Here is a 24,408-nt window from a genome sequence, read left to right on the forward strand (position 1 = left end):
CCTGATACTTCTGTTTATACATACCAGTGATATTTTCATGCCAGTGATATGAACATAGTCAGAACTGTTTCTAAAAATCACAACTAATGATATATACAGCTATCAGCAATAACATCAAACCACCTGCCTGATGTTGTGTAGGTCCATAAGGTGTGCTGTGTTTTCTGTCACCAAGCTGTTAGCAACAGACCTATCTGTAAATTGTGAACTGGGGCCTCCATGGATTGGACTTGTATGTCCACCATGTCCCTGAGATGCTTTGATTGGATTGAGATCTTGGGGAATTTGAGGTCTGAGTCAACACCTTAAACTCATTATGTTTCTAAAAGCATTCCTGAAAGTCTCTAGGGCTAGGGTTAGAGATTGACCCAGTCATTTAACCCTCACAAATTGGCCCTTTTCAAAGCCCTGTATATTTATATTGGTTGTCAGACCCCCTTATCAAAAAAATTACTTATATTTATCTAATTTTCATAACTTCATTAAGAGTCTTCCTCAAGGACCAAGCAGTGGCACTTTGGTGGTCCTGGGATTTGAAATCACAATCCTCTAATCAGAAGTCAATTTGATCGACATTTTATTTTATTGACATTTTGACTGACTTTTCACTCTTCAGCCTAATTGCTAATTGGTTTAAATCCAGCCATCATTTTTTACCACAATATACCGACCCATTTGACATTTTATGGTGTCAGTTTGCTGTCGTTGCTGGGAAGTGTCGTTGCTGCGAAGCAGCGGTATCTTGCCCTGTCTTGTTGGGGTTATTAGTGAACACTTTCTGTGATGGATGACTGAGAAGTGAAAGGAACTAATTCTCCTTTCCCAATGCAATTAGCCACAAACACCTATTAGGGTAGTTATGTTGGGGCCTATCGTGATGTGAGAAGTAATTTAACTCTCTTAGAAAAATATAAAAACTGAATCAACAGAAAATTGTAACACTTTATTTTTTTAGTGATGAGTAGCTGGAAGGATATCATCTGGCAGGAAGATGTTAGTTGCACAAACAAGTGTTATATTCCTGTTGGGGAATTATACAGCAGAGTTTAATGATGTACTTTAATATATGCACTTGATGTATGTGTAGGATCCAGGCTGTGTACTTAGTCTAATTATGCATGGGCTGCTATCCAGGTTTAGCTGAATGTGGCTGAAGTGAATGTAGTCAGAGAGCTACTGTCCCCCTTTATATACTGTAAATAAAGTTTAATGCTGCTCCTCTGACATGAGACGATCTCAAAAGGACCTCCACTGGCCAGCTTCTGCTGGAGCGCTATCAGGCATTTCCCACTATACAAAGACGAAAAAGGCCTGAAGAAGACCCAGTAGGGGCGAAAAGTTGCCTTTTATTAAATATGGGAGTTAAAAGCAGTGTTGCAGAATTTATTTTTTTCACATTAGTACTTTATTTTGTCCTGCACCTGCCAGAAGGTGGGATTTGCACACAATTACTTGTTTAACCACTATACAAAGACACCAGGACAGAACCGAGACCTGCAAGAGAGATTGTGTCTCAAATTTTTCATTAGAACAGCTAAGGGTCACCCAGGAGGAGCAGGAATCTGTGTCTGGGATGTCTGGAATGAACTTCTCAGCAAGGTGCTACTAGTGTTTGAGGGACTGAGTACATATGATATGACTTTAAATTGCAACTGAAACTCTCAGCTTTAGATTAAATTATTAACCTAAAACCATGGCAAAAGAGATATATGAAATACCATTTGTGGAATTTGGCAGTCAGGAAATTGACTTATCTTATTAACACTCAGCATAGCAACTGAGTGTTAAGGTCCTTTCTTAGGGTGCTTTCACACCTATAGTTCAGTTCATTTGGTACAGACCAAAAGCAAAAAATGATACATTGTAGCTTTTTAGCAGTTTTGGTTCCTTTTCACACCACACTGATCATTCTGTTCCGCACCAGTTGAAACGAACCAAAATGCAGTCATGTGATAACATCCACATCACTCATTGGCCACATGTCTTTGAGTGTATTTCCTAAACTGCTTCTCGATTGGTCAGAATAAACGTGCGGGAAATTTCAAAGAAACTCCGGAAGTAAACAAAAAGAGGAAAATACAGGAAAATACAGTACACCATGGAGAGACGACTGCGCACTGCAATTATGTTCGTGGTTGTAATCTACTACATCGCTTGTATACAGCATTCTATGCAAAGTCTTAATTTTCAGAATGAAGCGCGGATGCGGCTTGAAAATATCATTTTAATGCACTGCAAACAGCGAAGATGTAACTGTGACACCCACTAATAAAAGTGTCATGCACGTGAATAAATAAATAAATAAATAAATAAATAAAGAAAGAAAGAAAGAAAGAAAGAAAGAAAGAAAGAAAGAAAGAAAGAAAGAAAGAAAGAAAAACTGTTTAAAATGAGGCAGAAATACTATACTATGATCATACATGATCAATGCACTGTAATAATTTAAACATGTAAAATGTATGTTTTCAAGTAACATTTTTCCAAATTGCCATATTTGGACTACAGCAGCAACATATTAATGCTTTAGATGATACATGTTAGTGATTATTGCTTTAAACAGCATGCATTAGTACATTTTATTTTAATGATATATGATATTTTAACTTTATTAATATGAAAACCATGCCATTTCATCAAGTTTGTATTCAATTGTGTTCCACCTCATCACTAACAGTGATTAAAGGCAGGGTCTTCAATTTTTGAAAGCCAATGTCGACATTTGAAATCACCAAAATAAACACACCCCTAACACAAATGGGTCCAACCCCTGTATTGATAGCTCCGCCCACACATACATACGTAACCCAGGCAACTAATGGAAAGAAATGTGTCTTTATCATAGCTGAAGGGAAGAACAATACGATTGCGGATAAACAAACAAGCAAAAATGACACACAAGCATAATCATGCGAAGGATGGCATATATTAGTTCTGTGTAACAAAGCAAAACCAACATTACTCACCTATCGAGAAGGAAAAAAGCGCTGCGGCGTCTTAAGTAAAGTTGAATTTCCGAGTCAATAACTCCTGAGATAAACGCTGTTACTACACAAAATGCGGTTGTAGCTGCCTCTCTACATTACTACGATAGAAAAGAGGTGTTATTTGTGTAGTAACAGCGTTTAGCTCAGGAGTTATTGATTCGGGAAACTCCAATCTGTGAATATGTGGTCAACTTCCCGCTCCTTCAGTTCTCTCCAGCGCGGGAAAGCTGATCCTCTCCAGAGCTGGAAAGCCTTTCTTCGCTTTCTTTCTTTGTTTTTATCCTCCATGTCAATGCTAAAACCGCTTTCTGCTAATGTCACACATATGCACTGAACCCTCTCTCCGCCGCATATTGGCAAGCCCTGCCCCTTTCTGCTCATTGGCCACACGTTTGTTTTGATTTTTGTTTATTATCGGCCCGACTCAGTTTTCTGAAGCATTTCTCAAAAATCTGAGACCCTGCATTTAATCATTTGTTAAGAATGAAAGAATAACAAAATCAATCCTTTCGTATTAGGATCTTTGACCCAACTCTTTATTTTTCCCCAAATCTTTATCTTATATATTAAGTAGATATAAAAAAAAATAAAATAAATGAACTATAAATGAGAATATGGACTGAGAACTTAATCATCTAGAAAATACTAAACATAATGCGATTAGGGGAATACATCAGTGGATACATAGCATAGTAGCTATACTAAAAAAAAAAAAGGTACTAAATGTTCTATCTATGACAATTTCCCCAAACCCAACATAAAAATAACCTTTTAGAACTTTTTCTGAAAGCAGTGACCTATTTCATAAAGTTTCAACATTTTAAAACATTGTGCATCCAGAAAATGTCTCTATACATCAGGGACTTTAAGCTCGGTAGCCATCCGTATACTGGCAACACAACCTTTTTTTGCCACCCATAATCTGGATCAGAGAATTTCTTGGCTTACACAATAAATGACCCGCACAATTCTTTCCACTTACCCCTCTGACACACACTTGGCCCCGCTTTCCTTTTACTCTAGCAACCACATAGCACACAATTTTGCTGTATCTCCGCAGACTAGACTGCATGGTATTCTTTTTGTTTTTGTTAAATTTTTGTAGAAAACTCATTAGAGTTAATGTCACATTTTTTAAAAATATAATTAGATGCTATTTCCTCTCTTCAGATGATGTTTTGATATAACTGCTTCTTAAGGGTTCAGTATGAGTTTTTAGTATGAGTTCATACAGAACATAGGTGAATATACTGTAGGTGGTGGTGAGACAGTGATCAGACTGGGGTTATAATCCATATTAAGCCAAAATACACCTGCTGTTGTATCTGATGGTATCTCATGTATCTCATTATTTCCCCCGACTGGACCTTTTTTCAGCCTTGTCTGTGGCTACTGGTAACTATGAAAGAATTTTTGGTTTTCAATATGTCAAGACCAATAATTGCTTTTATTTTTACATACGCTCCTTGTGTGTCCTTTCGAGGATAGATTTTAGGTAAGACACAGAAGGATTTGGCCATTTTTGTCGAGGTATTTGCCCAGGTACTTGCTCAGACTCTTGTCATTTCAAGACTGAACTACTGCAACTCACTGCTAGCAGGTCTACTTATGAACGCAATTCATCCTCTGCAAATGATCCAAAATTCCCTGCTTTTAAACCTGCCTAAGTTCTCACACACCACCCCACTGCTGTGCTTCTCCACTTGCTTCCGGTAGAGTCATGCATCAGATTCAAAACACTGATGCTTGCCACACTGCACCACACTCCCTCAGAACTACCAGAACTGCTCGACTGGTCCTAAAATCTCTAAGGGTAAGAGATAGATTTACAGCAAGACTCTTTTCTGTTCTGGCACCGAGGTGTTGGAATGAACTTCCCCTAGGGGTCCGGACAGCCGAGTAACTGGTGGGTAAAGACCTCATCCTTTATATTTAAAATAAATAAATAAATAACCCTGAACAGAATTTTAGGTTGATGAAATCCTAAGTCTGTAACCTAGTGAACCAGTGTTAATATATTCATCGATAGAAAATTAAAAGCAGTGTTGTACATCACTCTGGATAAGGGAGTCTGCCAAATGCTGTAAATGTAAAATGTAATTATTTTAAACATTTTAAATTTGCATTTATTTATTTATGTATTTAACATTTAATTTTTTTATTTAATGATTGACTGATTGGGTTGGTACATTATCTATCTACCTGAGGCATTTCTCAGGCATGACCATGTCCACAACTGGCTCAATAAAGCTGACTTCCCAGCTCTTCCTTCAAGAATGGACGCACTTCTTCAAATCAGTCCTGCGAGGTTCCACAGTGGACTTTTGAACTGTACTTTTTCACGTAAGCGCAAGTTGGTTTCGGGACATCATTCCAGTTTCATATGGAGCTCCGGTAATTGACCATGGAAGGAACACGATGTATTCCTATGAATATATTAATTCTGATGAAGGTCATTGGTTCCTCATTGCATTGAATTGGCTGCAGCTCTGGAGGCAAAGATATTTCCATTGTGCCAAAAGAAGTTAAAAAGAATTCCAAAGCAATTTGAGCAGCAATATAACAAGGATGGATGACAGGACTTCCAATAGAATGCCTGCAAGCAGAATCCAGAGCAGCATTGTCTCATCTGTTTAGTCTACTAGATCTCTACTTATGAGACTATTTTTGGTTTAAAATTTGCCAATAAATAACTTGAGTTCTATGAGAAATAGACAAAGACCCACAAATAACCTATAATGGATTCACAAAATCATTTTTTGACGCACAACCTCACTTATCCATTCATGTAATTTTCGTGTTTTTTGCATATTTAGACGTCATATAGCATTTGTGAAGTGGCCTGGATTTCTAAAGCGCTTCTTACTCTTCTCAGTGAAGTTTAGTCTGTATTTTTTTTCCACTGGATCTCAGATAATGAGACAGCGAGACAGTTTTTCACCGACGCTCCCGTTACTCCATCCTATAAATAGTCATGCAGAAATTACGCCCGTGTCATCATGTCATGCAGTCTGGCTTGACTGAGGTGCTATAATAGTCAGCTGTCTTAATATGTGTGTGTCATAAATCATACAGCTCATCATACAGGATGTCTCCTGAAGGCTAAAAAGACTGACAATTTAGTGCCTTCATCATCATTAAAGTATGAAAGAACTGTACAAAATGAGTTAATTATACTAATAATAACAATAAAAACATTAAAGCTAATTGTGATATTAGTTAGATTTGACATTTACAGCCATCAGAGGGCAGATGGTAAATGTGCGGCTAGAGGTAATATACTGTAGATATACAGTAGTCTGATAGTAGCTCAAGGTCTGTATATTGGCCTCAGCAGTGCTTCTGACAATGATACTGCTCCTAAAGCCCACACATATACAAAATAATGTGTTATAATACATTATTAATCTTTAAACATCTTCATATGGACAGCCTTTAGGGTCTGTATTATACATTCTCTTTGGCCGAATACATACAGTACCCACACTGGAGAAATCTCTCATCTCTAGCTTGTACCAAAAAACCCCAAACAAACATGATGTAGCGTACCTACCATCTTGTCGTGAGACTGAGACAGATGCAGTCGTATGCAGCTTTAATGAAAGTCTGAGTCACACAATGCCAAAACACTCAGGGACAAAAACAGGGTCAAGTGATCAATAAACAGGGAAAACAACACTCAGCAAAATAGCCCTGGTCAAAAAATCCTTTTGCATTCTAATAGAAAACATCCTTTAGGAATCTTTAGGCAGGTCTAGCATAGAAAACTTATATCTTATATCATCTTATAATATATATTTACTAGACATGCTTTGGGAATCCCATTAGATCCTTGTTATAAGATAAACACTACAGAGGACAGATAGATAGATTGATTATTATATATTATATTGATTATTATATAAGCTTTTTAAAAAAATACCTTCAATAATAACTGTATGTACCTTACAAAATCATATAAAGCAACCAATATTTGATCAGCAGTAGAAGACAAAATTTGCATTAATGTCATTAAAATGTCTTTTTTGCTTTTAGGATATGCTTTAGCAACTTTGAAACTAATTCAAGTGGCTCTTATTATATGAATCATGAGATCTGATGCGAGGAGGAGATGGTGGGCAGATGTAAAGCTCGTCTAAGATAAGAGACAGAGATATTATTTTTCCAATAATATTAGCTATAATGGCATTAAAAGTCTCTATTAAACGTGTCCAGACACAAATGAGCTCCTACTGCTTTGCGGACTAAATCTATTTCTACTCCATAAACAAGACCGCACATGTGGCATGCTGTGACTGTTGCGTAATACTTTTTATTTTAGACCAGGGGCTGCCTTGTTTTCCATTCGATGATTTAGTAAATTTAAATGTAAATATCTAACTGACCATCAGATACTTAGAAATATGCATTCCCACTGTGACCACATAGTTTATTAATCCAAGAGATTTTCATTCCTAATCTCTGAGACAGTAATAACTTTGACAGCAAAGTTTGAATGCTCCAGAACATTAGGTTAGACCAGGCCGACAGGCTAAAATATTGATTGGACATCTAGTAAATCTGACATTATGTACAGCAGGGGTTGTCGAAATGTTTGCAGCAAGTAAATAAAATAGTATAACATTTATTTTATGAACCTATTCCATCCATTTGCTGTACTGCTTATACTACATTATCACAAGGGGACTCAGGGTGCAAGGTAGAGAAAGGGGACACTCCATACAGGGAAAATGAAGGAAGGATCGGAAAGAAGAAAAGAAGGAAGGGAACAAGGAAGCATGGAAGGAAAGGAACAAGAAAGGCTAGAAGGAAGGATGATAGAAGCATCCCTGCAAATCAATACAACACATTTGTTTTCCTTTCTCCCGTAATGAAATTATCTCGATGGTGTGTGGTGCTTTCGACAATGTACAGGAAGTGAACCCCATATAAACATAAAGTGAGCGGTCTCTGATTGAATTGATTAGTATGAAACAGATGTGAAACACATGTTGTATCTTCCCAGATACCTACAGGAGATTTGTTTGGACCTGGTTGTTTTTTTGGGGGGGGGAAAAATTGAGGCTATACAGGTGTTTCACCATTCATCACACTTCCTTTAATTTGTGATGAATGATGTCATATGCTTAAGGGTTTTCTGTTTACTCTACAGAACACTCAGTATGAAGTTCATTTTGTTCAGGGCTTGAGAATCACTTTGAACCACAATTCCATGGCTTCAAATATAACATCCATCTTGGGAAGTCTGTACATGCTTGCACTGGGTTTGGAGCTAGAGCAGGAAACGTTTTGATCCATTTCCTGTATAGCGGCACCTCTTTTTTTATTCAGCTTATACATCACTGTCAGCATGGCCTAAAGTGTCAATTCATCTCAGTCACTTAGAGCGACGAAGCGCGCCTCGAAATCAGAATCTTCTGTCTTCTATCTACGTAATACTCCAGACACACACAGCACTCATGTTTTATGTCTTGATAGTTGTGACAAGTATGAGGATTTTTGATCTTTTTTTTTGCAATCTCTCTGTTTCACTTGCATATATATGTATATTCATTCTAATACAAAAAGTATTGCTTATACCATGTGACGTATCAGCGTTGTCTCTGCAGACAATAGCAGATATTTTGCGACTGATTCAATGTTGCGATTATGAAAAACTGTTCATATTCAGTGGCTAGAATCCATCATGGAAACAGTAATTTTGACAGCAGCCCCGCAAAGCCGCCTGTGTGGCAGGCTAATCATACATACACACAAAAACATTATGTGTAATTTGGCAAATGCATGTGGGGAAAAAAAGGAGCTATTTTAAAATTCACAAAGCAACTAGAAAGAGCAAGTAGAAGATGGAGAGAAGGGAAATAGTGTTATGTGAATGTATGGAATCAATGTATGTGTTATTATATATCAAACCAGAGTGTATATAATATTATATATTTCAGAATGTTATGTACTTCTATGATGCATACCTTCTGTGTGTCAGAACTCAGAGCACCAACTAAGGGCAATGAGAGGCTTTTATATGGGTAGGGTTAGGGTAGATCTGAATGCAGAGGCAGGAATAAGGGAAAAGAGCAGTCAAAATCACCTGGGAATCCTAACAGGCCCATGCTCATTTTAATATTTTACAAATGAATCACAAAGCCTAGAAATGTACTAATATTATACTATTTCAGGTTTTATCCATATCTTATGAGAACAAACAGACGCCTCTTGCTGTGTGCAGGGGTTTCAGCATAGAGGTTTTTGATGGTCTGTCTAACACTAAGCCTCAAGATGTCCCTACAGATGTGTGTCATTAATTAGTCTAATCAGTGTAGCTTGATTTTGATCCAGCGAGTCTGCTCAAACAGTGAGACGGTACGGAAGTCACAAATGAGATTTGATTTTTTTCCCTGTTTCATTCTCACAGGTACGTTGGTTCGGTTGAATGCGGCATTCAAAGGGAGAGGAGGTTGAGGTGCATTTAGATTCCATGTATCGTTAGATGTAATATTTTAATTTGATCTACAACCAGGAAGAAAGTGATAGGAAATTTAAAGCAAAATATAGAAATAAAATCATTGCAGGCACACTCTTTGGTGTTTATTGTTTTTTTCCCTGATTTTATACATTCGTGTAGAGCTACTTTGTGACAAGCTCTATTGTTAAAAGCACAATACAAAGAAATTTGAACTGAATTGAAGATTAAATGGATGAGGCATTTGTTTTGTACTTAGTTCCTTAGGTTAAAATGCTCATTTTTTCTCTTTCTTGTCCTGTTGCTTTAAAATCTGTGGTGAAATGGGAATAATTGGAGCTTGACAAGACAAAGCTCCGACAGTCTAATCGCTCTTATACTTGCTTTCACAATATTTTTAAAATAATTATATGCGTCATTTGGTATCCAGGTTTTTGTGCTTTAGAGATTAATCCACACCAATACACTCAGTTATACACCAATACTCTATTAAAGTATATATCTAATAATGTGTATTAATATTAATATAAAGTATATTAAGTTTTCTTTCTCTCTCTCTCTCTCTCTCTCTCTCTCTCTCTCTCTCTCTCTCTCTCTCTCTCTCTCTCTCACACACACACACACACAGAGCCCATGCGTCCACTCCGGGGCCTCACTGCGTCTGAGATTCAGCCTCGTCAGTTGCTGCTACAGTGGGAGCCGCTCGGCTACAACCTGACGCGATGTCACACGTACTCGCTATCTCTGTGCTACCGTTACTACACAGCTACAGGGGGTGGAGCCATCACTAATAATGCCACCGTGAGGGAGTGTTTGTCAGTGGAAAAGAATATGTCAAGGTTCACGCTACGAGACCTGCCCCCGTTCCGTCCTGTTCACGTGCGGCTCGCTCTGACCAACCCAGAGGGCAAGAAAGAGAGCCGAGAGGTCACGTTCCAGACGGATGAGGACAGTAAGTACAGGGTTACATTCTATAACAAAAAACATAATTACAGACATACACAGTATTCAAAAATCTTCATCATTATCCACAACTTTGGAAACCCCTGAACCTGATCTTTTGCTAGCTTTCTTCATAGTGAAAAATGAAGGATATTTGGATATTTATTAGTGTTATCCTATGGCTAAAATCATTCAGCATGCTTTATTATTATAATTATACAGTAAGCATGCCATTGTACACAGTAGGTTGCCCAATTCTACTGTTTATAACAACAGTGCAAATATTGATTCTCAGATTGTTTGGCATCAGCATAATGAAATGGCTGAGCAAACATTTCAAAATGGAAAAAGATGAAAAATTAATAAGCCACCATCATCAATGAAGGGGAATAAAGAAATTCTTTTTTGTCACGTTGGACAGGTAATAAAGCACATTTTCATGCAAATAGCCAAAGATTAAACTAATCAGAAAATAAATACCTTCCACACTGGCAGTGAATAACGGTAGAAGATCTGTTCACTATGAACGAATTCACCTTATTTATCACTTCAAAGGATTTTTATTCCCCTCCGTCTCTTCTTTTCCCCCAGCCTCGATTTCACATTAGATTTCTTCAGCCATACTCAGCATGTCATGCGTTAATGATTAATTGTAAACAGCAGAAACATTAGAATTAATTGTGTTAATAAAGTGTGAAAACCTGCAGCTTACTCTGCAAAACAGAGAGCAAGAGTACAACTTGAAGAGAAAAAAAAATTAATTATCCTCTCATCTTTAGCGCTTCAATCTTGCCAGCAGAATCAACCATAGAGAGTCCAGCTGATGGCTTTCTATGCTTCAGGCACATTTTCACTGTTCAGTCTCATGTAACTTCATCAGAACGGGGTTATCTTTTCCCATTGACTGATATCCACGTTAAGAAGAAAAGGATAAGAAGGAAAAAAGGAATTTGTTCCATGTTTTTTTGTGTCCATGTTCAGCGTCTTTGTCACGTCACACAATAGTTTCTATGGAATATTCTGCACAATGATTTTTACTCTGTGTTCATTCTAGCAAGTGATACATCAAACATGCCGCTTGTAGTTAATCTGTTTCAGGTCTGTATCGAGCCTCTACTGATGTCACGCTGTAGATGTTAGAGCATCTAAAAGTAACAATTTAAACAAGAAATATGATATGTGCTAGGATTAATACAAGTTCTGTTATTAGATGAGAAAAGAAAGATAACTATTCTAACTGCTTACACTCACCAGAGGCACCAATGATCATTGCCAAGCTTTATTTTTTCATTTATTTTGTCATTTATGTCAGGATAATATTAAAAAACTGATAGGCGTTTTATTTTATTTTTTGACATCAAACAATAATAAGTGAGCGATAGCTGGGGGGCAGGGCTTTCAGGCAGCCAGTCTGTCAATCATTCCACATTAATATGTTGATCTCCTGTTTTTATTGAGGGAAAAGAAGACCAAGGTGTTTTGCATGTTTTTGAGTGATGACATGTGGCAGCATCGTCTGTTGTTAAATTGCAGAGCTTCTATGCTAAGTATGTGAATATTGGCATGTCTGGTAATATAATATGATCAGAGTAAACATCACAGGATATTGTGGCTTTGTAAAAAATATGCAACTTCTCGTAGACCAGTACTGTACATTATAGTCAAGGTCGTTTGTGCAGAATGTATAGTAATTGAGCCTGAAACCAGGCAGAAAAGCATTACTAAATCTGGTCCTGAGGGGCCACAGTTAGTGGAAGAAATGGAGTTTCGGAATATATATGTAGGAGCTTATTCCCAGTATCTGCATAATGGCAAATTGGCAATTGAATAAGCCATACTGTATAAGCGCTTGACTTCGTTCTTTACTCATTTTAGCAGTATGTATATGGCCGTTTTCAAGAAAGGATGTTTTCACCACTAGATGCACCTATTTCTCTAAACCCACCTTACATCTGTTAGCTGTTTGTTGGCTGTTATCACTATCAGCACGTTCAGTTGATATAGAATGTACATTTTTTTCTGTCTCTATCCTACCTGAAAATGTTCAAGATTGGAATCATGGGAAATTGGATTTTAGAGAAGGGGCATGTGTGGAGTTTTATTTCACAGTTCCCATAGCTGCCATTTCCAAGGATGCCATTGGCATGCAGCGATATGAAGCATTCCACATAGCATTAGCATCTACCATTAGGGCCATGAGACAGATATCATCTACAAACTTTTAGAATTTTTTCTTTTTCCATTTTGCAGAAGCTGTTAAGATACCTGGGGAAAATAGATGCTATGTACTGATAGTTTGACTCTTTTTTGGTTTTAAGCCATTTCCATATAGACGAACAGTTTTTAGTACTTCCAGTATGTCCTGAAGTTTCCACTTGGCATACTTTGCTGTACAGATGTCCCATTTGTATTTTCCATCACTACTGATTTGGCTGACTTTTGTAGTGCAGAGAAAATCTTTGCTTTTTGATTCTAGTGGGACTTTTTAATCCCTTCCCAATGTTTTGTTTGCTTGTATCATTTGGATTTCCAGAACAGGGTCTTTCAGCCTCATCTCAAATGTTGACAAATTTAACCAATGCTAAATTTTGTTGCTTTTGTGAGTCTTGTGTCTAATAGCTAATTCAACATACATTGATAGATTTAAACATAAACATCCTCCACTTACTTCGACAGAAGGAGACCTGCCAAGCACTTGTGAGGTTTTGGGAAGAGGGTGGGGCTTCCAGACAGTCCGGCTGTCAATCATTCCAGATTAATATGTTGATCTCCTCTTTTATTGGTGGCAAAGAAGACCAGGGTGTTTAGGCACCTCACCCTTTGTCAAATGTAACCTACAGTATGCTTCTGTAAGACATGAGGCACAATTAACTATAATGCATCGTGTCACCATTTTATTTTATCTGCATCAATGGATGGCCTATAACACACCTCTCCGTCTCTCCACCACTGACTAACACCAAGAATGGACTTCATTGTGTGTCTCCATAAACTGTTTTTCTATTACACATAAAGTCACGTTTCTTTTACATGGAAAGGTAATGTATCTCTGAGATTGTATTGTCTTGAATCCATCATGTCATTTCTACAACAGTGTGTTCCAGTGTGGGGATAATAATAACCCCAGGGAATATATTGTAGAATTGATATATTGCTAAAAATTATGTTATATCCTTTGGGAAAAGTGCTTTCTTCAATCTGGAGACCCTCAAGGAAGGTTTTTTCCCCATCCTTTACCACTGACACCAAACTGAACCCATCCAAGTATTGACTAGATAATATAGACAATATATTTAAATGAATTGTCAATATAATATCGATAAAGTACAAATTGTATTGCCACGATAAGCACTAATAACGGAAGGTCAAATATAAGGAGTTTGTATTAAATATATGTGGTGCACACAGGACACATGGGGTGTTTACTGTCATGACCATGTGTATACTCCTGTCTCCATGATCAACACAGAGATTCCTGATTCAATCATGATACAGTAGATGCCCTCCTGCAATACATGGTATACCACTACATTAATTTGGCAGACACCCTACATTAATATTTAGCGACACCTTTAACACCTTTAAGATGAACTGAAACACAGACTCCACCCTAGACCTCCTCTTACAACACTAGTGTCTGATCTCATTGATGCTGAATGAACACAAATCCCAACAGCCACGCTCCAACATCCAGGGAAAGCCTTCCCTGAAGAATAGAGCTTATTATAAAAGAAAAGTGTTTGGATCCTTTATGGGTTGCATGGCAGTTTCATGGAAGTCTGTGTGGGGTTTCTGATGTTCTCCCTCTGTCTGCGAAGGTTTCCTCCAGGTTTTCTGTCTTTCTCAGACCTCCCAAAAGCATGCTTTTGGGTACACTGGATTGTTGATTTTAATTTGCGCCTAGTTAAATGCTCATGTGTGGTTGGTGCCAGGAGCAAAGCAGGAAAATCCAGCCAAGCCATGAGCATTTCTGAGCTCATGTATGCATGCAAGATTGGCGACTGTGTCCCTCCGAGTGTGTTATACTGCCTTGTGACGTAGAAGGCGAAGCAGATGCTGTTGGTTTCAGAGGAAGCAGGAACCTGCCTGGTTCATTAGCCTAATTTTCAGTGGAATTTACTGTTTCATTTTTATTCGATCCTGGTCTTTTGGCCAGTATAAAAGACAATCAAAAACCAAAATATCAGATTAGGCTTTGCTAGTAATATTATAACCTACATCTAGAAATATATTGTTGATGTTTTTGTTTGTTTGTTTTTACACATTACAGAAAGCCAGTAATCTATCCCATCTGTTGGCTCTGCTTGTGCCGAGCCCTAATCATGCTTACTATGCTGCTTACTCACAGTTTGAATTTGCCAGGAGCCTTGAGCCTGCCTTAAGCAAAATTGTAGTTAGACGCTTGTACACATCAGTACAAGAATAAACACACAGAGACAGAAGGTCTGACAGCAGCATATCTGATGGTTTATGTGTATATTTTGTCTTTCTTATTCTTTGACTTTTTACTTATTTTTGGTCATACCGACCTCCTGCTGGTGCTTTTTTCCCCATGTTGAAGTCTATAGAGGTTTTATAGTGCTATAGTGTGGATGTGTGTGACAGTTAGTTTTTTACAGTATCGCATCCTCTGGCGACTTCATTCGGGTCTGGAGGATTTCCTGTCTGTTTGTCATTTTAATTACACAGCATGGTTCATTTTCTCTTCAGCTCTCTCAGTGCTTTCATCTGATTTTCTCTCTATTGCTGCTAAAGGCAAAATATTCATGAAGTTTTGTTTGTTTGTTTAATTATTACATTTTTTATGGTCTGTCTATCCTGATTCCTCTTTTGCTCTCCCTTTCAAATTGTTTATTTTTGCTGAACTTTGCTGGTTCGAGACATACATTTCCCTCTTAGTTTTGTATCTCTATGGACTCTTTCTTCTTTTTCTGACTTTTTACAGTCCCCGGAGGTATTGCACCAGAGTCTCTGACCTTAACTCCACTAGACGATATGATCTTTCTGAAGTGGGAGGAGCCTGTGGAACCTAATGGTCTGATCACACAGTATGAGGTAAAAAACAAACAAATTTTTCTCTAAGCCTTCGCGTACAGTGGATTACTCAGATGATGTGCCATAGACGATAACACGGGCACATGTTAATGTAAATGCTTCTGTCATTATGTTTAAGTTTTTTATCAGCATTTCTCTCATTTATATACAGTATATAAAAATATTCCATCACTTATCTGCTCATCCAACAGCTTCATTAAAACGAACCCAAATGCAGGATAGCCAAATAAAGGGGGTTTAATAACAAAAAGACACGAAACATGACACGGACTAAAGACAGGACAACAGGACAAAACAACAGTACTGTAGATTCTGCACTGCACAAGGCAACGTGGCACAGTTAAATAAACAAAGGTAATGACAATGGGAAACAGGTGTGTGGAGACGGGAGGAGCAGACAAAGGCGGGGCAGACATGTGACGAGGAACATAAACAAAACGAACATGGCCAAAGTCCTGGCTGAGTCCTAACAATTTTTATGTGATTTGCGCATTGTGTAAAAAAAAGAAAAAAGGTAAAAATAAATAAATAAACAAACAAACAAATAAATATATAAATCAATATAAACTTAATAACAATGTGAGAATTTAAATGAAAAACAAAAAAATTGTAAATAAAAATCTTCCAAAAAAATAGCATCTAGATGTGTACTGGATCCATGAACACCATTCCCTTATTTCACGCATTTGTCAGACGCTCTTATCCAGAACGACGTACGAATGTGCTTTTGAAGTCTTTATCAGTGAATACATTAACACTGGTTCACAAGGTCACAGACTAAGGATAGCAGCAGTCTAAAACTGTTGGGAGGACCTTTTTTGTTTTTAAATATAAAAATAAGCTCTTGTTTTGTTAATAGTGGGGGAAGCACGGTTTTAATGAGGCACTAAGAAATCTCACAGATTTTTAGTAAAGATTTTGATTTTAAGATTTGGTGACTTGATTTAAATCATTTTCTATTCGGTGAGCTCTCGTACCCTGTGGATTCATCATAGGATAAAGGTGATAAAGGTTTTGATTCATCATAGGTGGTCAAGAATTTTACTGTTTACGTATTTGCCGTTCGACAATGTAGCTCATAGTTATTGTCATGATGAGACAAAGGCGAGTGAGGATCCAAATGCAGTTTGAACTTTTAATAAACCAAAACAAGCAACAGATAAGCAGGCAAAAACATGGCAGAACAGGAACAGAGACATAAACAGACAACATACTACACCAACAACGACTAACACCAGGGAAGTGAACAAACAGAGTAGATATAGTGAACAAGAACCAATCACAAGGCGGAGACAATCAAAGACTAAGACAAAACACCTGGGGAAGAGATTGAGTGCAATTAATGTCCATTCTAACAAATGAGTGGGCGGGGCCAACAATTAACAGCAGGGAATGACCGCAGACAGAAACAAAGCAAAACACAGACAGACTCATTACAGTTATAGAAGGGAAATGATTTATTATCACAATATCTGGTGTCACCCAGATGAGGATGGGTTTACTTATGGGTCTGGTTCCTCTGAAGGTTTCTTTTAATATCGTTCCTCAACACCATTGCCTCTTGACTGACCATTAAAAACAAATTTAAGATATAGAATCTATTTCCTGAATTTATACATTTCTATAAAATCAAATTTGTGACAATGTCGATTGTTAATAGCGGTATACAAATAAAATAAATTTGACTTGACTTGAACTTGTTGTCTCTTTGGAGACAAGCGAACCCCAAAGAAACCATACACAGAAAGAAAGAAATTTAAATAATTGATTTCCCATTATTAGATCTTTATCTTTATTTATTTTAAAGCTTCTCTGGCTGCATTTCTGTCATGACCCTCCAAGTGTCGGAACTAATTAAAAAAAAAATGGATAGCTTTCTTTTCTGTTCCAGAGAGAAGCTGTTTCTCAGAGCTGTAATTAGTGCAGGGCACAAACACAATCATTTATTTGCATTTATTAGATGCTCTCATGCGGGGCAAGCGTAAGTGTTTATAATATTAGTATTTCATCAACTTGCCACGCTCCAGTTGTGTCCGTCCTTGCTGTGTGTTTTCAATTTGTTTTGGATCACCTGCACTTTCAGTCCTGGACTATCCAGTGCAAGGGGTTAAAAGAAGTGATTTAGCATGTGAAGAAGTTGTTTTAACCACTGAACTAATTATGGGACAGCTCACAAACATGAGATCTGAGTTTTTAGTTTTAGTATACAGCTCTAAAACAAACAAAAAAAAAAGGAAGGGAAACAGAAAGGAAAGGAAAGGAAAGGAAAGGCAAGGAAAGGAAAGTTGGTTTAAAAGTGTCCACAGTGTTCACAATTAACCCTTAGAATTCTAGCTCTTTTTGGACAAATTTCCACAAACTATTTCAACCTTATCCAAGTTTTTGTCAATTTACCATTTATCCTTAGAACCCTGAACTATTCTGTGGAGCATGTACACACCAAACCCTATTTTTAGTTTTACTTTCACCAATACAGAACACTTATTACTAACTCTTAGAGCCCTGGTTTATTTTAAACCATTTTTTCTCTTAAAAGAAAAAATCTAGACTACTTGTAACAATGTTTCCTAAAACCTTTAGAATCCATAACCTTTTTTGTCTAATTTTCCCAATGTTTAGGTCCTATACTGTACTTGTATTTAGTAATTAGTTTATATCTGAATAATCACAGACTTCTCTTTGTTTTCTTTTTGCACTCTAGATCAGCTACCAGAGTATCGAGTCCTTCGATCCCAGCGTGAATGTGCCAGGCCCACGCCGCACTATTGCTAAACTTAAGAACGAGACGTACCACATGTTCTCAGGCCTTCAACCTGGAACCACATACCTGGTATCTGTGCGTGCTCGAACTGCCAAGGGCTTTGGTCAGACCACCTTAACCGAGATCACCACAAACATTTCAGGTAGGTGTTGAAAATATTTACTAACACTTTAATGTAAAAGTGTAAAAGAGAAGGGTTTGATTTGTTTTCTCGGTGTATCAGGAGTTTACATTTCAATTTATTTGTCTAGCGCTTTTAACAATAAGTCTTACAGCTTTACAGACATATAGATTCACAGAATTAATAATTAAATTATAACATTCAGTTACTATTTATCTATAACTTCTATCTGTAATGAGTGAGTCTAAGGCAATGGTGGCGAGGAAAAACTCCCTGCGGTGATATGAGGAGGAAAGCTACTTAGTAGTTCAGTCATTGAAGTGTGTGTGTGTGTGTGTGTGTGTGTGTGTGTGTGTGTGTGTGTGTGTGTGTGTGTGTGTGTGTGTGTGTGTGTGTGATATAGCATGAAGGTACTGTATTGCAACCTATCATTTTCCTTTAACAACATGACCCAAAGTGTTTATACCCAGCCATTGCTTTTAGCGAATAAGAACAAATCCAAAAGAAAACTTGAAAATCACCATAACAAAATAATATTGTTCATCTTCGTTGAACTTACTTTTAGAGCATGTTGGTGTGCTTTCTCTTATTGCAGCTGTGATTGATTTTAACATACTGTACCTACTGAACGACTGATGCAGACTAAATACGGTAGCCTCTCTCCCTCTCTCTCTCTCTCTCTCTCTCTCTCTCTCTCTCTCTCTCTCTCTCTCTCTCTCTCTCTGTCTTTCCCTCTATTTCTCTTTATTTCTCTCTCTCTCTCTCTCTCTCTCTCTGTCTTCCCCCCTCACTCTGTCTCTGTCTCTTTCTCTCTACCTGCAGCTCCTGCATTTGATTATGAAGACATCCCTTCTCCTTTAAGTGAGACTGAGAGCACCATCACTGTGCTGCTGCGTCCTGCTCTGGCCCGTGGAGCTCCTGTCAGGTGCCTAAAAAACAAATGACAACAAATAACACAATGTTTACTCCGCAGCTTTTCTAATCTGCTCACTAGTCACTAAAATGTAAATTGGGGTTGTTTACTTTGAAGCCTGCATTCTGGTGGACGAGTGAACTGCATGCATTCACAAAGTATAGACTGCTTTGGACTTTTCTTAGTGTACTGTGCTGCATTTTTAATATAGGGATGCTATTACAAAATCTTTTTGGTTAAACATTAAACATTAAAGCATAATGGCTTTCTATCTATTACAAAAGCCACATCTTGGCATTTGGCATAAAAAGAGTTCAGTCTTATCAATGTCTTGGATTAAAAACTGCTGCAAATAATTACATGAGATGACAGAGTGATAAAATGTACAAGTTCTATAGCATACAGTTGAAGTTACAGATTACGAAAGGGGATCGTGAACATGTGACTCCATCCATCTGGGTTTGGCATCCTGCTGTTTCTACAGTTTTCCACTTTTAGCAAATGCATGCAATCAACTAAGACGTGTCTAATTATTTAGTGTCTAATTTTGCACCTTTTACTTTTACTCCCATGGATGAAAACACTCATCATATCTTGTATCATCTACAGTGCTTACCACATAGTGGTGGTGGAGGAGGACGGCTCACGGCAGGTGAAGAGGAGAGAGCTCGGCCATCACGACTGCTTTCCTTCTCCCTCGTCTCAGGGAGACTCTCAGGGCAGAGCAGGAGGTGTTCCTCCACACTACTACACGGCTGAGCTTCCTCCCAGCAGTCTTCTTGCAGCCACACCATTCACAGTAGGGGACAACCACACCTACAATGGGTACTGGAACACTCCTCTGGACCCAAGCAGAAGTTATCTCATCTATTTACAGGCAGCAAGCAATTTCAGAGGGGTGAGTGTACACAGCGTTTATTCCTGACATGGATGCTATTAAAGATGTAACTGTAAATCATGCTAATGAACTTCACTTTTGTGGAAGTTTGGGTCAAGATGAAAGTGTTAAATAACAACATTGTTTCACATGTTATAAGTTATTTCTTATCCAGATTTTGTATTTAATTAAAGTTAAATAGATATTTTGGAGATTAATAAATATGAAAATTTTTTGAAATTAATTGTGTGTCAACAGTAAAGAAAATGACACATGAGAGTGACAAATAAGAGCTACATGTTTTCTGTTTTCTGAGTATATAATCACATAGGGATTAGTTTGACTACCCATACTGTGCACTGTTTAATAGCTGCCAGTGTAGCTGTTTAACCCGTCCCTTTTTTTTTTGGATGCTGAGAATCTCAGTAAAATCGGCTAGAATTTTGTAATAAAAAAAATATGATCTTATCTTCCAAATGTCTTTAATTCTGAGTGTGTCTTCTGTTATTAGTGTGCACTCAGACCGAGCATGAATTTAATTTGCTTCGTCAATCCACTCGAGAAGGGAAATATAAAAAGAAACATTCATTTTTCTTTGCACCATTTGCATCTTCAGTCTTACAAATGTCCGAAACTGGTTGTGAAGAGACGTAAATGTCTAGTGAGACAGAAAATGAGGCGGAACTTTTTAATGTTCTGTAGTTGGCCATTTTAATCTTTTAAGATCTCTATGATCTCGCTCTCTCTCTCCCTCTCTCCCTCTCTCCCTCTCTCTCTCTCTCTCTCTCTCTCTCTCTCTCTCTCTCTCTCTCTTTCTATCTATCTCTCAATAACAAAATTTTTCCCAGTGCACTGTTATTGTTGTATATCTCAAATGATTACTTACCTTATGTAGAAATGTTGCAATCATATGTAACAGAACAATCGAAGTGTTTTCCCATAATGTCCTTTAACTCTATTTATTAGAGGCCAAAATGGAATTTGTGCCAGATTTTGGAAAAGTCTGTTTTCAGCTTTGAATGTCTTTGTCATGTCACAGTGGTCACAATGACACTCAGGGCTTTAAGAATTTGTAGTGTTTCATAAGTATTTGGTGTTTTTTTTGGAACATTTTAAATGTTTCAAAGTAACTAGTGATATCAAACCCATTTCAGCTTTTTTGAGATGCCCCAAGGGATTGCCTTCAAGCACGATGTGCACAAAGAGTACTTAATCTTGTCATTGGAAACTGAGTCATCAGTGTCCCAATGTGTACTGAGCCAGTGTACACAATATACTGAATCACAAGCCAGGGAACTAGGGATCTGATTGAGACGCACCCCCAGTTTGCATAACCCTAGATTCTTTATATCTCCATTATGCCATGATCTGTTTTTCTTTTGTTGTTGTTGTCTAATTCTGCTGTGAAGCACTTTTCCATACTGGAAAAATGTTTTCACTGATTTAATATATAAATATGTTGTATAACTGCCAAAGGATTGTGATCAATTGTTCTAATATAAATAAAGTGGTTCCACTCATTCTAATTAGCTCCTAAATAAAGAAAAGGTGTGTGAAGGAAGCACTCACACCCTGCCTCTGTAAATCATTAGCAGGAGTTAGTGATGCACCTGATATATAGTTTTAAATAGTTCCTTTATTTTATTTGATTTATTTTAATCTATTTGTTTGGATTGGGTGTGATGAATGTCTTACTGTTTTTTTTTCTTCTGTGGATGAAATGATTAGAGGCCTTATGCCAGGCAACAATCATATAATCATATACATTACAGTACACATTGTATAATTGACACTAATTTAGTGTAGTGTATACAAAGTGTAGTGTAGTTTATACAAAGAGTAGTGTAGTGTATACAATGTGTACTGTAATATATACAAAGTGTAGTGTAGTGTACAGTATACAATTTGTACTATAGTGTATACAAAGTGTAGTGTAGTGTATACAAAGTGTAGTGTAATGTATACACAGTGTAGTGTATTGTATACAAAGAGTAGTGTAGTGTATACAATATGTACTGTAGTGCATATACTGTAGCATTAAAGGCTAGGATTAGCTTAAAGTAGTCCTTAGTCATTAACAGCTGTACAGTTCTAGGAAATTACTTGGGGCTCGTGACAGCTTAAGCTGCACTTCAGTCTGTGAAGAAAATACACTTCAATCAAATGACCAGGCAACAAGAATTCTATATGAAGCAACATTCAAAAACAAGGGGAAAAAATAAGTACACCTTTTATTCTGACTGTTTTTATCCTATTTTTTATAGCACAGTCAGAACCGTTTCGCTGCATATTATACTTTTTATGGTTGTGTACACAACCGACACAATTTTGATTTGAATGTAATTATCAACAAGTGTGCTTACCTCTAAAAATTCAGAACTTGTGTCAGTTTGTTGTTGTGGAGCACAAAACCTCCAGCAGTGTGTCTACAACAGTTGACGAGGACCACAGCATTGTTATTTAGGCTCTGATAAATAAAAGCATAAAACTAAACAACGGTGTGGGGAATGTTGCACGTATTCAGAGTATTGTTAAATACTTATTAATGCTGACTGCATGATTTGAATGGAGCTCTCAGAAAACGGACTTGTGCCTAAATAGGCTCTGATCTTTTCCCCACATAAATACTGGCATTCATTTTTGACTAAAGACACGAACCACAAAAATGGCAATGATGCACACACTTTATTAATTACTGTTAACTTCTTAAGGTAACTAATTCCTGAAGACACAATTCATATACTGCATCTTTTCTTGATCCTTTTTTTAAATAACTGTTTACTTTTGTTTAAACAAACATTTAGCTGCTACAATAGGAGTGTTACACAATGCTAAAAACTCATTTAAGTTTAGCTTACTGTATCTCCTGATCAGTCTATCCCTCCTTTTTTGCCACTCCAGCTGATTCTCGCATCATTATGGCACGTGTATAATTTCCCATGCTTCATTACATATTCAGCTGAAGTTACTGAGGACTCTGCAGTTATCAGAGAATAGAGGTGTATTTAAATGGAATTGAGGTTAATGGCATTTCTAAGATTCTTTTTATGTTTCAAACCATTAAAATTAAGCCACCGACTGTGTTTGAATTAGTAAATGGCAAGGTTACTCAAAGGCGATTGCTCACTGTACCTTAAGCACTATTAATCACTTTAGGTATTTGGGCTTTTTTCTAAAGAATCTTGAATAGCACATTTGTTCTAGGTAGAAGCCTTTCTTTTTCCTGTATCGCACCAAATTTACACCATCATTATAGACAAATTACTCAGAGGTAGCCCTAATAACCTTTTGTTTCCTCTGTATTTGTGTGCAGGAGACCCGGATCAACTGTGTTCGGATAGCACGGAAAGGTAATTTTTTTTTTCTTCTGAGACAAGCTTGCATCCATTTGCCGCCATTTTCACTCATTATTACATCAGAACACAGCATTATTTTCAAAAAACAGCATAGTGAAATTATTTTTTTTGGGCCTTGAACATGTGCCGAACTGTTGTGGGTTGGTGGTGGCTGAGGCTTGAGCCCCTAACCTTCTGATCAGTAACCCAGGGCCTCAGCCGTGTGAGCTACCACTGCCCCATCAGTGGCGACTGCTGCAACTGAAATGAGGGCAATCTAGCAGTATGTTAGTTAACAGCAAAATAGTTGGCACCCTGTCCAGGGTGTTCCTAAGTCCCCTGGGACAGACTCCAAGGTCCCTGTGACCCTGTGTGTGATAAGCGGTTCAGAAAATGAATAAATTGCATGTATTTATTACTAATATGCCCTTGTTTTGATATTGATCACTAACAAACCACCCACTTCTACCCTGTGTGTGGTGTTTGCATGCTCTCTCCATGCTTTAGGGTTTCTTCTGGTTACCTGCCCCAGTCTAAATACATGTGTTGTAGATTGATTGGTATGTCTAAATGGTCTGTAGTGTGTGAGCATTTGTGTGTGTGTGTGTGTGTGTGTGTGTGTGTGTGTGTGTGTGTGTGTGTGTGTGTGTGTGTGTGTGTGTGTGTGTGTGTGTGTGTGTGTGTGTGTGACAGGGTCTGTCTGTTAAGGCTGCCCATTGCCTTGTACCCCATGTGCCCTGGGATAGACTCCAGGCCTTTTGAGACACTGTGAAGGATAAGTGTGATAGAAATTGGATGGATGGATTTACACACCAAGGATGAATGTTTTTTAAAAGGGTCTTTTTGCCAAGTTTATATATTAATCCATTTCAGTTTGGTCAGTTTGGTGTTTGTGTAAAGATGATCAGAAAAAAACAAGATCATTTTGTAAAACTTTTTTTAAAGGATAGTTTGTTCATA

General features: G+C 37.5%; 1 protein-coding gene across 5 annotated transcripts in view; it reads left to right on the plus strand.

The window, feature by feature from the left end:
* The window catches only part of ptprua (protein tyrosine phosphatase receptor type Ua), a 232,253-nt gene that overhangs the window by 152,554 nt on the left and 55,291 nt on the right, over window positions 1-24,408 (plus strand). For all 5 annotated transcript variants that reach the window (XM_047816652.1, XM_027143997.2, XM_047816651.1 and 2 more), the window contains exons 8-13: window positions 10,073-10,396; window positions 15,332-15,441; window positions 18,143-18,344; window positions 19,146-19,248; window positions 19,846-20,134; window positions 23,427-23,463. In XM_047816652.1, the coding sequence (XP_047672608.1) occupies window positions 10,073-10,396; window positions 15,332-15,441; window positions 18,143-18,344; window positions 19,146-19,248; window positions 19,846-20,134; window positions 23,427-23,463 (1,065 nt within the window). The remainder of the gene's footprint in view (window positions 1-10,072; window positions 10,397-15,331; window positions 15,442-18,142; window positions 18,345-19,145; window positions 19,249-19,845; window positions 20,135-23,426; window positions 23,464-24,408) is intronic.

Source organism: Tachysurus fulvidraco, chromosome 7 (genome assembly GCF_022655615.1).
Source record: "Tachysurus fulvidraco isolate hzauxx_2018 chromosome 7, HZAU_PFXX_2.0, whole genome shotgun sequence".
Classification (NCBI taxonomy): domain Eukaryota; kingdom Metazoa; phylum Chordata; class Actinopteri; order Siluriformes; family Bagridae; genus Tachysurus; species Tachysurus fulvidraco.